Source organism: Micropterus salmoides, unplaced genomic scaffold (genome assembly GCF_014851395.1).
Source record: "Micropterus salmoides isolate LMB-PRFRI ecotype aquatic unplaced genomic scaffold, ASM1485139v1 Ms_hic_scaffold_1, whole genome shotgun sequence".
NCBI lineage: Eukaryota > Metazoa > Chordata > Actinopteri > Centrarchiformes > Centrarchidae > Micropterus > Micropterus salmoides.
The window spans coordinates 48,155,195-48,168,023 of NW_024040040.1; the positions used below are offsets into that span (position 1 = coordinate 48,155,195).

The 12,829-nt window shown below is 41.2% G+C and overlaps 1 protein-coding gene across 1 annotated transcript in view; it reads right to left on the reverse strand.

Annotated features, from left to right (window-relative positions):
- Positions 1 to 315: 315 nt before the first annotated feature.
- Positions 316 to 12,829, reverse strand: part of LOC119912717 (cadherin-18-like) — a 103,037-nt gene continuing 90,523 nt past the window's right edge. Inside the window, 3 exon segments of the mRNA XM_038732012.1 lie at positions 316 to 925; positions 928 to 1,134; positions 9,152 to 9,403. Of these exon segments, the coding sequence (XP_038587940.1) occupies positions 630 to 925; positions 928 to 1,134; positions 9,152 to 9,403 (755 nt within the window). The 3' untranslated portion in view covers positions 316 to 629.

Genomic DNA, 12,829 nt, shown 5'->3' on the forward strand with positions numbered 1-12,829 from the left:
CTTACAGTTGTACTTGAACTTGATGACTAAAAGTAATTCTGCATTACCTTGCCCATCATCAGTTAATGTCAAAGAACCATGGGAAAATGTACATGTATGGCTGATTGAAATGAGTGATTTGAAGATAATGGCAACATGAAATAAATGACACAAAACATATTGTGAGCTCATTTGACTGAAGGTGTCATTATTGTGCATATGGCTGGCTCAGCATCATCCTCTGCGTGGTGAATCACACTGTTGGTAATGCCTCCCACCATGATAATCTTAACTGGATGCTGTATCCATTCTTGGAGGAAGAAGACAAATGTACAATTTTGTTTTCACATATCCACTCATATGGATTTCAGGACTTTATTGAGCAATAAAAAATATACACCAAGGAAAATATGATTTTCCTTTTTTCCCCATATTGTTGTTCTTCCATCTCACGTAATACTTCCAGATGAACGACCCATGATCCAAAGTGTCAAAAGCAAGAGGGGGGAAAAAAAGAGCAGTATTTTTAATTCAACAGTTGAAAACCACTAGAACAGTTTGAAAGCATCTCTGTTCATTTATATTGTTCACAGAAATTTTGAAAAACGGATTTCAAACAGATTTGGTTCGAACAGGAGTGAAATCACAGACTAGGTCGTCACATCGGAATCTGCCTCTCCATAGAGTTCTGCCAGTTTCTGGAACTCAGGCCCCCAGTTGTCCAGGTAGTTATATTCCTGCTCTGATTGCGTGCCGGGAGAGTCTAAAGGGCTGATGGATCCTGTGGGTGAACCTTGGCCCTCGTAAGCGTAGGTCTGGAGGGAGTCGTAGGGCGGCACGCTGGTGTCCATGTCGGCCTCCACCAGTTTCTGCTTGATAAATTCGTGCACATCCACCTCGTCCAGCTCCACTGAAGGGCTTCGGCGGCTGCGGGGCGGGCCGCAGTGTTGCCTGCCTCTGGGCGAACATCCCGTCGGAATTTGAGCTCTTCAGCGGCAGCTGGGTTACGAAGGGCGATGATGTCGAAGGCCTCGGTATCCTCCTCGCCTCCGCCCTCATCGTCATAGGTGACCACATTCTCTCGGATGTCCTCCTCGGAGATGATAAGGGGCTCTTTCTTGCTCCGCCTTAGTGTGATGAAGAGAACCACGATGGCTGCAAGACAGAATAAAACATTTTTTCATATCAATGCTTACATTTCCAAAAATAAAATGAGACGCGCTGGAGATAACACCCTCTTATGTATCAATAAATAACAAGTATAACTGGGAAATAATAAATGTAGTAATAAATGTGTTGACAATGCTCAGCCATGTTTTTTATGCAAATATCAATTCCTGTGGGTGCCTGTGTTGTTTCATGGCCCATGACAGACAAACATGTTGTGGTTCGTAAACAGCACACCAAATGAACACAAGACGATTTTATGTACATGTTTATCCAATTTTCCATCAGGACACTAAAACTAGCAAAGCAGTGAAGAGATGTAAATCAATAATACAAATCAGCCCACGTTAGCAATGGCTGTGATGATACGTTGAGTGCATGCTGTTGAGATGATGACAATATACACATTAGTATCATCATCTGTGGAGCAAATTCAGCCTCCCCTCCAGCATTACACATTAGAATATGTGTCAGAATATGGAGGTATTTCTCGTGATTATCTTTTAGATTTTTAGTTTTAGGTGAAGCCAGTAATAGAAACAATGATGCAGTTTTACCACATTAAAGAAAATATAGCACGGCGTTGGAAAATGTCTCTGCACATAAGTAGCTTACTGTTTTAAATGTCTTTTCCAACTGCTAATGAAGTCATGAAGCCATGTAATATCTGATGACATGCTTCAGCTTGGAAATTGTTCCTACAGCTAATGAGAGTTATCCTTCTTTGGATTAATGATGACCCCTCTGTTAACATCTTTTTAATAAAATGATGCCAGGGAAGTAGATTTTTTTTTTACAGTATCTAAGAGGAGTTCATTAAGCTACATTAGCAGAGACGAGAGAGCTAAATCAGTGTTCCTGCAGAGGCGTCTTTGCTTCACAATCAAATTACATTAGATTCAGGAGGAAAAACATAATGCTTAAAAAATAACTAAGGGAAATCCAACTGTGATAAGAAATTGGTTTAAATAAAAAAAGTTGAATCAAACTTTCGGTGTCTTGGCATTCCACATCAAAATGTTATGTGCTCACCAGAGAGAGAGGAAGGTGGTGGTGGTGGATTAAGACGAGGTAGATTTTTCAGCTTTCATAATAAGGATGCAGTGATGCATTTGGCTAATCTACTATATTTATTCAAGCAATAAATTTTTTCTAAACCTATTATCGTGACTATGGCATTCTCTAGACAGGCTATGACGGATTTCAAAGCTTGTTGTCAGCGCACCTTTAGTCTAACACTGAAGCTGTTACTTCTTCAGTTCACCTGGGCAGGTGAAAATAATCTTATTCAAACTGGTAAAACGGAATAACTGGACCAAAACAGACTGACAGAAAATGTCAGACATCTTCCAGGTTTTGTCATAACTGACAACCAGAACCAACTACAGTATATGAAATTTCCATTTTATGGGTGTAATCATGGACAGATTAACTCGCCACGGAGCCTCAGGGACAAAAATGAGATGTAGTCCATTTGTATTGTAAAAACAGTTGGTGGTAACATGCATTTGAATAAGGCCACTGCGCTGACACAGTGGGAGCTCTGGGAAAAAACGCAGGATCGGCAGTAAAAATTCTACACAAAATGGGGTGGGGAGGCACGGAAACGGCGTTCTGGGATTAAAAGTCGTGAGGGAATGGTGTTCCTGCTCAGATTTTATAAATCTATTCAATGTTTTTAATCTGGGGAAATCAATTATAGCATTTTACAGAATTTCTAAAGCATGTTCTTGAAATTGAGATAATTTATTGTGCTTGAAAGGCGTGACATTGGAGGTTTCCTGGAACCAGTCCCCAAGGTAGCGTTTCTGTGTCAGTGCTGTCATTGCTGCTGGCTACAGGTTTGCTGGAACCTACAGTGATGTTGATAAGTAAGTGTCCTGCGTCTCTGACGCATTAAAATCCGAAAGTACTTGCATCCTATTTTTCCTGGGATTATGCTAACATTACATTATAAATTTAAGAATAAGAGTAATAAGTTGAACTCTTGGAAACCCTGCTCTCTAGGAGCTCTTACACAAACACACATATGGAGCAAAGTCAGCGAAGAGCAGAGTGGCAGCCTTGAAGAAGTGAACCAGGTGACCAACAACTCCAAGATTACTCGATTTGATGACAACTACGCTTGGTACTGTAAGAACGTGCAATAAAACTTTGACGGGGAGAGGGGGAGAGAGAGAGAGAGAGAGAGAGAGAGACTCTATCCTGTTGTAAACATCACTGTTCATGGTCTAGAAACATTTAAATTTTAAAGGTTCATATTAAAAAACCGAACTGATATAAGAGTAGTAGTTTTGATACTTATCCCTAAACATGAGTTTACCACTACAATTTGTCAAAAAAAACATTTTAATGGAGACCCACTCAATTTCCCTGGCCCTGCTCAAATGATGGGGAGTCACTACATTGAAAACCTATCAACATCACTGTCGAGAAATTCATTACAAATCAATATTAGGTTCGCTTTCTAATTTCCTCAAACATTACTGGACTCTTTGACGTATCTAGCCTATTTAATGTAATGTTAATCTTGATTATTTGAAGATTTGTGTGTTTATTGTTGTTGTAGAGGAGCGGAAACAATGCAGCAGAGCAGGAGAGAGGAGACAGCAGTGCAACAGAGAATAGTTGATGAATCAGTAGATGTCAGTAATCTGGACTAAATGGCCTTAAGGTTAGAAAAGTGAGTTTTTCACTAGGAGTTCTCCAATGCCTGGACCTGCAGGATAAATGTGGGTGAGGAATGTGAATTTTTAACCTCAACTGCTCCAGTGGAACTGCTCAGTGGCCAGAAGAACAGACTGCAGTTGTACGTACAGATGTGAATGTGTGTAACTGTGCGAATGTGATCAGGGCATTCGTGCAAAAGAGAGGCTTCCTCTCACTGAAACTTCCCTAAATACATAAAGAAAAGTACACCCGTAAGCCACTGTAGCAGGGTGAGAAGTTAAACCACTGGAGGTCAGCAAAGACAAGATTTTTAGGGGGTATTACCCTTTAACTGGCCTTCCAGGATTGTATTTTCTTATCTCAGAACATTGAAACAACAAAACCCGACCAATGCAAACCCTTGGATTTCTTTAATGCAGGGCCACATTTTTGACAGTGTGATGAAATACCATGACATACCATAATGTTTATAAGATAATCAATCACCAAAACTCAGGCTTGTAACTAAACTACAAGCCCTGATTGAGTTGCAGTTGGATAATGTAAAACTAAAAGTAGAATGCAACAAAGTAGACTTTTCCAATGTGAACTAAAAATAATTCTTTGACTGTACGCTAAGACACCCTATGACTAAAGTAATTACGCACAGATTCATCTATCTACATATTTCATTGTTCAGTGCAGTTCCTTGCTTGCGTTTTTAATGAAATGTCCCCCAACCTGCCTGTGATTAATCTATGCAAAGAAACCAAATTCACTGCACTCCACCTGGTGCAGTGGCATTGCCCAAGTGTGGTTAGAGAGGGTGAAAAATGTAATTTGTGTGGGACAGTGCTTATCGCTCGACTTGTTTAAAGCAACCAATTACACAATGCAATGATGTGAGAGCGTGTGGGGTAAGCTGGGTCAATCATTGTGCAGAACTAGGAAATAAAGAATTTTATTTTTTCATTTACTTTCCCGTGCATATTTTCGAGCTGCAAGATATTTTTCCACTTACTGCTCCCACTATTTACAGTTTAGAGGTAAACAACCTGAATATAATAAAAAATAAAACTTTAACCCAGACACTCAGTTAATGCAAATTTCATTATTTATCATCATACACCAGACTGCACTTTTCACAGTTCATGAGTGGATAGGAATATATTAGTAGTATATCCCTATACAGTGGAAACACCATGTTGTAATACACTCCTTACATTAATGCTCTCTCAGTGGTTCATTCAGGTCATTTCATATGCCTAGCTAAGGCCAGTTGAGGCCAAAATGTTGTTCAACACACCACTTACGGCACCAGGGAGCACGATTCCAGTCTACAGATATCTATTTGTTGCAAAAGAAGCTATTGCAGAAGTCTATTTTATGCTACATGTACCCTGGTTATAGAAGATTACACTACCAGACTAAGTAGATGTCTATATTGTATTGAAAAATAATGTCTAATTCAAATAAGAGGCCATTTTCAAATATAAGTACAGTATTTCCACTATGATCAGTATTTAAGCCATGCCACCTTTGTCTTCAGGTGTGAACAATCATTGTTAAAATCGCTTTATAAATGTGTTTTTTATATTTGAGAAATTGAGTTGCCAATTTGCCTACTAGTTCTTTTAACCTGTTGCTATGACACTAGAATGAGAAAGAACTGGGAAGGATTATCATATTAAAAAAGATTACTAACAATAAATGTTATATTTTACCAAAGACGTTACACATTAAGCAAGTTATGGTTGTATTTTTAATCAATTCCTCTTTTAACCCAAAGTACTGTAATATTGTACCATTTGCTTTGAAACTAAATTAGTGAAATCCAAACATCTGATCTGCTTAGGTATATTTTATATTATTTAAGTCATGTATGCTGTTTAATAAAAAAACAGCCATGTGTACATGCGGAAAATCATCCTTGCGAGGTAGCAGTCGCAACTGCTCAGTGCTCACTCATCAGGTTGAATTTTGAGACTTTGGAGGCGGGGATGGAATAGACAGTGGCTCATGTCTCTGCACCTTTGATTGTTCACTTTCAACACCCACAGGCTCTAGCCTGTCTCTGACCCCCTTTTTTGGCAGAAGAATCATTTAAAAAATGATGTCGCAGAAAAAAAGAGGTCAAAAAGCATAGGCTATTTGTGTTGACAGCACTGGCTTATAGGACGCAAGCAATTACATCTACAGTTGCTACGGAAAAATGTTGCTAGCAACTGCCGGTCTTCGACTGTGTCAGTGATCAAACCAAACAGCCAATCAAAGGTCATAGTCAGTATTCAAAGTGACCAATTAAAAGCCATAGTAAATCAACCGAGTCAGCTGAGAGATGGTTTGTATCCCTTTCTGGTTTGCAGCAGGCTTAATTAGGATGGCTTATCAGAGAGCTAAGAGATAAAACATGGACATTAGTCGGACAGATGGAAAACAAATAAGACAAACAAATCCCTCTGACAAGCAAAGACGAGCACAAATCGAAAGAGTGAGCAATGTCTGTTAGACATCCATGTGCTGGCTCTACCACTTTTGTCTGTCAACCAATCAACTTTATTCTGCATTTCTAAAAGCAGCTTGGCACTCTTTCACTACATCCTGTGTCGTAAGACCTCTCGCTCACTTTTTCTTGTATGTCTCTTAAACTGTGCACGGAAAAACATGTTTAATTTTCTTTCAGCCTTGAGCAGTTTGTGTTCCATCCAGGATGTTAAAAGATTACCTATCTTCGCCTCTTCCCACTAGCGTAAGCAAACCAGGCAATGGCTCCAAGTATTAGCAATAGCTAGCCCTTGAAAAATTGATTTAAAATACATGATACCCGTCCATGGCACTGCTTTCATTTGTTTGCATATTGAGATTCGATTACATCTAGAGTAGAATCAAGATACTGACAACTTTAATACAAGGTATAAATGCAAAGGCCTTGGGATTTCATATCCTTACACAGATAATGTATCTAGATATCACATGTCATTACCAGGTGTTAATGGGGTCAATAAGTATTTAGTGTGACCCTTTAAACTGGGTATAATACTGTTGCTTAGGGCCCGTGTCCACTAAAACGTTCTTTTCTGATGCCAGCGTCTTTTTTCAGTTCATTGGAATGGGAGTGCCGCGTTTTTACAAGCTGGTAAAAACACCAGTACCAGTAAAAACACAAGAAGCTGAGCGTTTTTTCAGCTCTGAGCTCTAAGCGTTTTTTCAGCTCTGGGCTCTGAGCGCTTTTTCCCCTGGTCGGCGAGAGGAAAAACGCTGCGCTCGTCACTTTCACTTTTTACTCAAGACTTACTCTCATCTGTCCAATCACAGTAGAGGAGGGGCGGGACAAATACCACACCGTAGCAACGGTTACTATCCTGGAACCAGGCTTCGTCCGACCTCAGCTCTTGGACTAAACGGTGGTACTCGCCGAACCCACATACGGTGAGTCCGTCCTCTCTCTCCACCTGCTTCAGCCTTCTCTTCATACAGAGCAAGGGCCAGAGCAAGTAGGCTACTCTACTCTTTTTACATCCAACATCACTTCCTCGGATTTTATGTATCATAGCAACCAAAGCAGTCGTAAAAAACGCTGCCCCTCTTAAACGCCCGCTAGCGCTCCCTGCTGGGCGTTTTCAGAAGAGTAGCTGGCGTTTTCAGCTGGCAAGAAATGCTTTGGTGGACACGGGCCCTTAGCATGCGTCTTAGACCACTATTCCACCAGAACACTCACATTCAGCTATTTCTTCATTGTACCTGGTTTGGGCACTGTGGTGCTGAATTATGAAAAATGTTACAGGCAAGTCAAATGACTAGCTGTTAAATGGAGTGGAATCTAATTTATTTTGACTGCGACCCACTGACAAAATGTCAAATCTCGTGGGGCAACAGGTTACCAAACCTCTGCCCAGCGGCTGAGCTATGTACGAGACACTTCGCTTGTAACTGGAAAGTGTGAACCCAAAATGCAACACAGGTGAAACAAAAAAAGAAAAAAGGTGTGATCAGTTTCTGCCTCTCCCTCTTTCTCTTTCTCTCTCACTCTGTCCTAACGAGTGTCTGCCTTGTGCTGATGATTAGGATTCAGCGTGTGTCTCTCACTCAAGCGTTTGCTCCAAACAGTGGTGATGGCCTTTTGTTCGCCTCAGCAAGAGGCTTTGGCATAGAGGAGGAAGACAGCCAGGATGAATATGCATAACCTTCACGCACTAATGTCCACAGACAATCACTGAAGAGAGGAGGGGAGAACAGCAAGGGTGAAGCTCCGTTATTAGACAGTTTTGTCCAATCATGTCCTACTGCAGTTTGATTTGCAGTGGAAGAAATTGGTCTTCGACATCTCTCACACCCTACATTTAGCTGACTTTGGTAAATATAATGAGTTAAATTTAAAAGACTTTTTCAGACATTTTCCACCTCCAACACATGTTCTATTTTTTTTTTTTTTATCTGACCTGTAAAGCTAGCTGTCCACATTCCAAATTCAGTGACAAGATCGTATTTGCAAGTTTATATATAATCATTTGCTGTCACTGCAAAGACTGGTTTCTATAGTAACACAGAACGCATACTCATTGACCGAGGACATGTTTTCTGGGTGCTGCAATGATCTGGTAAGATAGATGTAGCCCTGTTTATTTTCACTGTATTTCTGATGCAGTTTTATATTCATGGTGCAGAACACATCCGTCACACATGAAATCAACAAGAGCGGTATCTATGTTGACTGTCACCGCATTCCTCCATGCTTGTCCTCTGCTCTTCTAGTCACCACATGCAAAGTCAAACATGTGCCAGGCACATAGTGATGGGGAAGGATATTCAGTTACATGGTAAGAGAGAAGAATTGAATTGAAAATCGTCAGTAAATGTGATTTAGGTCTAATCAAATTTTCTGATTCAAGCTGCCTGAATATGAATCCTCACTGCTCTCTTACTCAAGTCCCCCTCTCGAGCCACTGCACATTTATTTCAGTATTCTTTCAGTTGTATACACCTCCTCTCTGAAATCACACTGACCCTTAAATCTCTATTCCCCTCATCTTTGCTGTCTTTGTCCTCACCATCTCCTTTCTAGTCACCTCTCTTCCAGCCTCCTCTCTGTGTCCTCATTCTCTTCTGTCCTTCATATCCTTTTCTTTTTCTTCCACCCCTGCCCTCTCCAACTCTTTCTACCCTCATTCTGAATTCTACCTGTGTCCTCACATGTCTATTCATCCCTCTCTCCTCCTCTGCCCTTGTCAAATTCTTTCAAACCCGTCCACCCTTGCTTGCTCCTCTATGGTTCATCCCCTCCATCCATGCCCTCAGGATATTTGCCCCCGGGCAGTTCCCCCCTGCTGCAGTCCCCACAGGGGCTGTCCCAACTTACCCAGCAGGATGACGATGCACAGCAGGATGGCAATCAGAGCCCCCGTGCTGAGACCCGCCGAGGAGAGGAACGCCTCGCCTTGGCACATCCGGATCCTGCCATGGCGTTGGCATGGGCACACCCGCAGGGTCAAGGTGCTGGTGCCACTCAGCGATGGCTCCCCACCATCCCACACCACAATGGGCAGCTCGTATAGCTCCTGGGTCAAGTGGTTAAAACGCCGCCGCCTGGCAATGATGCTGGCCGTGCTGTCTATAATGAAAGAGGTTAAGGAAAATTAGACCCTTTGGCAAAAAAGACTAATTGATGGTTTCATCTTTCTTCTCAATTGCGGTGCTCTTTCAGTGAAGCGTGCAATTATCCTATTTATACAGGAAGACATTTAGATTAAGGGTAAGACTCGTCAGTTTGACAGAAAAAATTGCCATTGTGAATGTGATTTTTTATTTTTTTTTTTTTTTTTTTTACTTTTGAAGTATCTCAAACTGGTAAATGTCTTACTGCTTCCTCCCTGCACGCCTAGGCTAATTAATTTCAAAGGCGTTCGTTTACTATTTTAATGTGCTTTAGAAGAGCAGTTCACCTTGGCCTCTGCTAAAACACTGTTAATGGAACATGTCATGTAGATAAACAGAAATAAAAAGGCTGGATTTGCAGAGAAGAAAAAGCAAATAAGAGAGAACTCGAGAGGAAGGTTTTATGAAAAAGAGGAGGAAGCAAATAATCGCACAGATGAAACACTTGTATAAACACGAACGGGGGGGGGGGGGGGGTTGAAAAGGAGCTCATTGTGTTACTGTGATGTCAGTACTCTCTCTCTCAGGTGGACTTGAATGCATGATTTGAGACATACCCACTACCCACAGCAATAACAGTAATGAAACAACTTTAATTGGCTTGAATTCATCCCTGTCACAGACAGCCTGTGTACAAGTCCAATGCACACCAATATTCCTAGTCAACTGAAGCAGCCTTATTTACTTCACACAAGCTTATTTTGACATTAGTGGATTGTGGAAGTACAGGGAGAATATACATAAATTAAGTATTAATATTACATGTACAGGTGTGTCTCAAAAATATTTAAATATTGTGGGAAGCGCCAGAACCAGACTGAGAGGTCTTGTGTATGTATGTCTAGAGCTCTTTTCAGGCCGACATTTCTGTATTATAAATTCTTTACTCCAAGATGAGGAAGTTTAAATTTCCATGAGCTGTAAACCGTAATCATCAAGATTAAAACAACAAAAAGGCTTGAAATAGTTCACGTTATGTATAATGAATCTAGCATATCTAAAAGTTTCACTTTTTGAATGAAATTAAATCTTCCACAACATATTCAAATTGTCTGAAATGCACCTGTGTACAGGTATATATTACACTTTTTCAAAAACAAAAACTCACAGACAAAACACAAAACATCACAAAGCACAGATTACAGATGACATTTTGTGTTCAAATGACACACACACCTTCACATTAAAATACATTTCTAAGAACCAATTGAACAATGATGTGCTAAATGGCGAACACTACGATGAGCAGAAAACACTACTAAACTCAGCAAAAAAAGAAACGTCCTCTGACTTTCAACTGTTTTTTCTTTCAGTAAACTTAATGTGTGTAAATATTTGTATGAACACTAAAAGAGTCAACACCATAAGACATAAACGAAAAATGTTTCACAGACATGTGACTAACAGAAAGAGAATAATCTGTCCCTGAATGAAGGGAGGCTCAAAATCAAAAGTGCCAGTCAGTATCTGGTGTGGCCACCAGCTGCTTGAAGTACTGCAGTGCATCTCCTCCTCATGGACTGGACCAGATTTGTCAGTTCTTGCTGTGAGATGTTACCCCACTCTTCCACCAAGGCACTTGCAAGTTCCTGGACATTTCTGGGGGGAATGGCCCTAGCCCTCACCCCGCGATCCAACAGGTCCCAGACATGCTCAATGGGATTGAGATCCGGGCTCTTCGCTGGCCATGGCAGAACACTGACATTGCTGTCATGCAGAAACTCACGCACAGAACGAGCAGTATGGCTGGTGGCATTGTCCTGCTGGAGGATCATCTCCGGATGAGCATGCATAAAGGGTACCACATGAGGGAGGAGGATGTCTTCCCTGTACCGCAAGGCATTGAGATTGCCTGCAATGACAACAAGCTCAGTCCGATGGTGATGTGATATACCGCCCCAGACCATGACGGACCCCCCACCTCCAAATCGATCCCGCTCCAGAGTACAGGCCTCGGTGTAACGCTCATTCCTTCGACGATAAACACGAATCCGTCCATCACCCCTGGTGAGACAAAACCGTGACTCATCAGTGAAGAGCACTTTTTGCCATTCCTGTCTGGTCCAGCGAAGGTGGGTTTGTGCCCATAGGCGGCGTTGGTGCTGGTGATGTCTGGTAAGGACCTGCCTTACAACAGGCCTACAAGCCCTCAGTCCAGCCTCTCTCAGCCTATTGCGGACAGTCTGAGCACTGATGGAGGGATTGTGTGTTCCTGGTGTGACTCGGGCAGTTGTTGTGGCCATCCTGTACCTGTCACGCAGGTGTGATATTCAGATATACCGATCCTGTGCAGGTGTTGTTACACGTGGTCTTCCACTGCGAGGATGATCAGCTGTCCTTCCTGTCTCCCTGTAGCGCTGTCGTAGGCGTCTCACAGTGCGGACATGGCAATTTATTGCTCTGGCCACATCAGCAGTCCTCATGCTTCCCTGCAGCATGCCTAATGCACGTTCACGCAGATGAGCAGGGACCCTGGGCATCTTTCTTTGGGTGTTTTTCACAGTCGGTAGACAAGTCTCTTTAGTGTCCTGCGTTTTTAGAACTGTGACCTTAAGTGCCTACTCTCTGTAAGCTGTTAAGGTCTTAATGACCATTCCACAGGTGCATGTTAATTGTTTGTTGTTTAAACCCTTTACAATGAAGATCTGTAAAGTTGTTTGGATTTTTATAACATTATTGTTGAAATACACAGTCCTGAAAAAGGGACGTTTCTTTTTTTACTGAGTTTATAATAATCTTATCAGTTTGCCTTTTGCATTTTCAGTGTTACACTACATACAGTACGTATCCTGTTGTAAACTGTTATGTTTTCATACTCAAATATAAAACTCACAAATACAAGAATAGAATGTTTTTTTTATTCTGAAATACTGTGTATACATCTGAGGAAGCACAGTTGGATTTGTAACCTGTTCTTCACACAGAACAAACAATAGAAAGAAGAAGATTAGCATTAAAAAAAATACAAAAATAAACTTGGCTGTAACTTGCTACAGCATTGCAGGTGATGTTCTCCCTGGCCAAGCAGCAGGAGAAGTATTGCCTTGCATGGTGAATCCAGCCCTGAAAAGCTTTTACAGGTATATCTGCACATGCATCTTGCATAGTTTGCATAGTTTGGTATACATGTTTGGGGATCGTGGTCTTTCTTGGACCTTCCATTCAGGCAGTAAATCATGTAAATACTGTGTAGATGTAGATATTTCTTGCATACATAAAATATACTTTCTGTTGAATTCATGAATAATGGTTCAAATGTAGAACATTGTGTGTAATGTTTTGAAAAAAATTGTGTTTTAGAACTGTAATCTGAGTGTAAAGCAGGAAATATGTGTGTATTTTGGTTCAGAGGGTTAGTACATGAATTAAAAGTTGTGGTCCT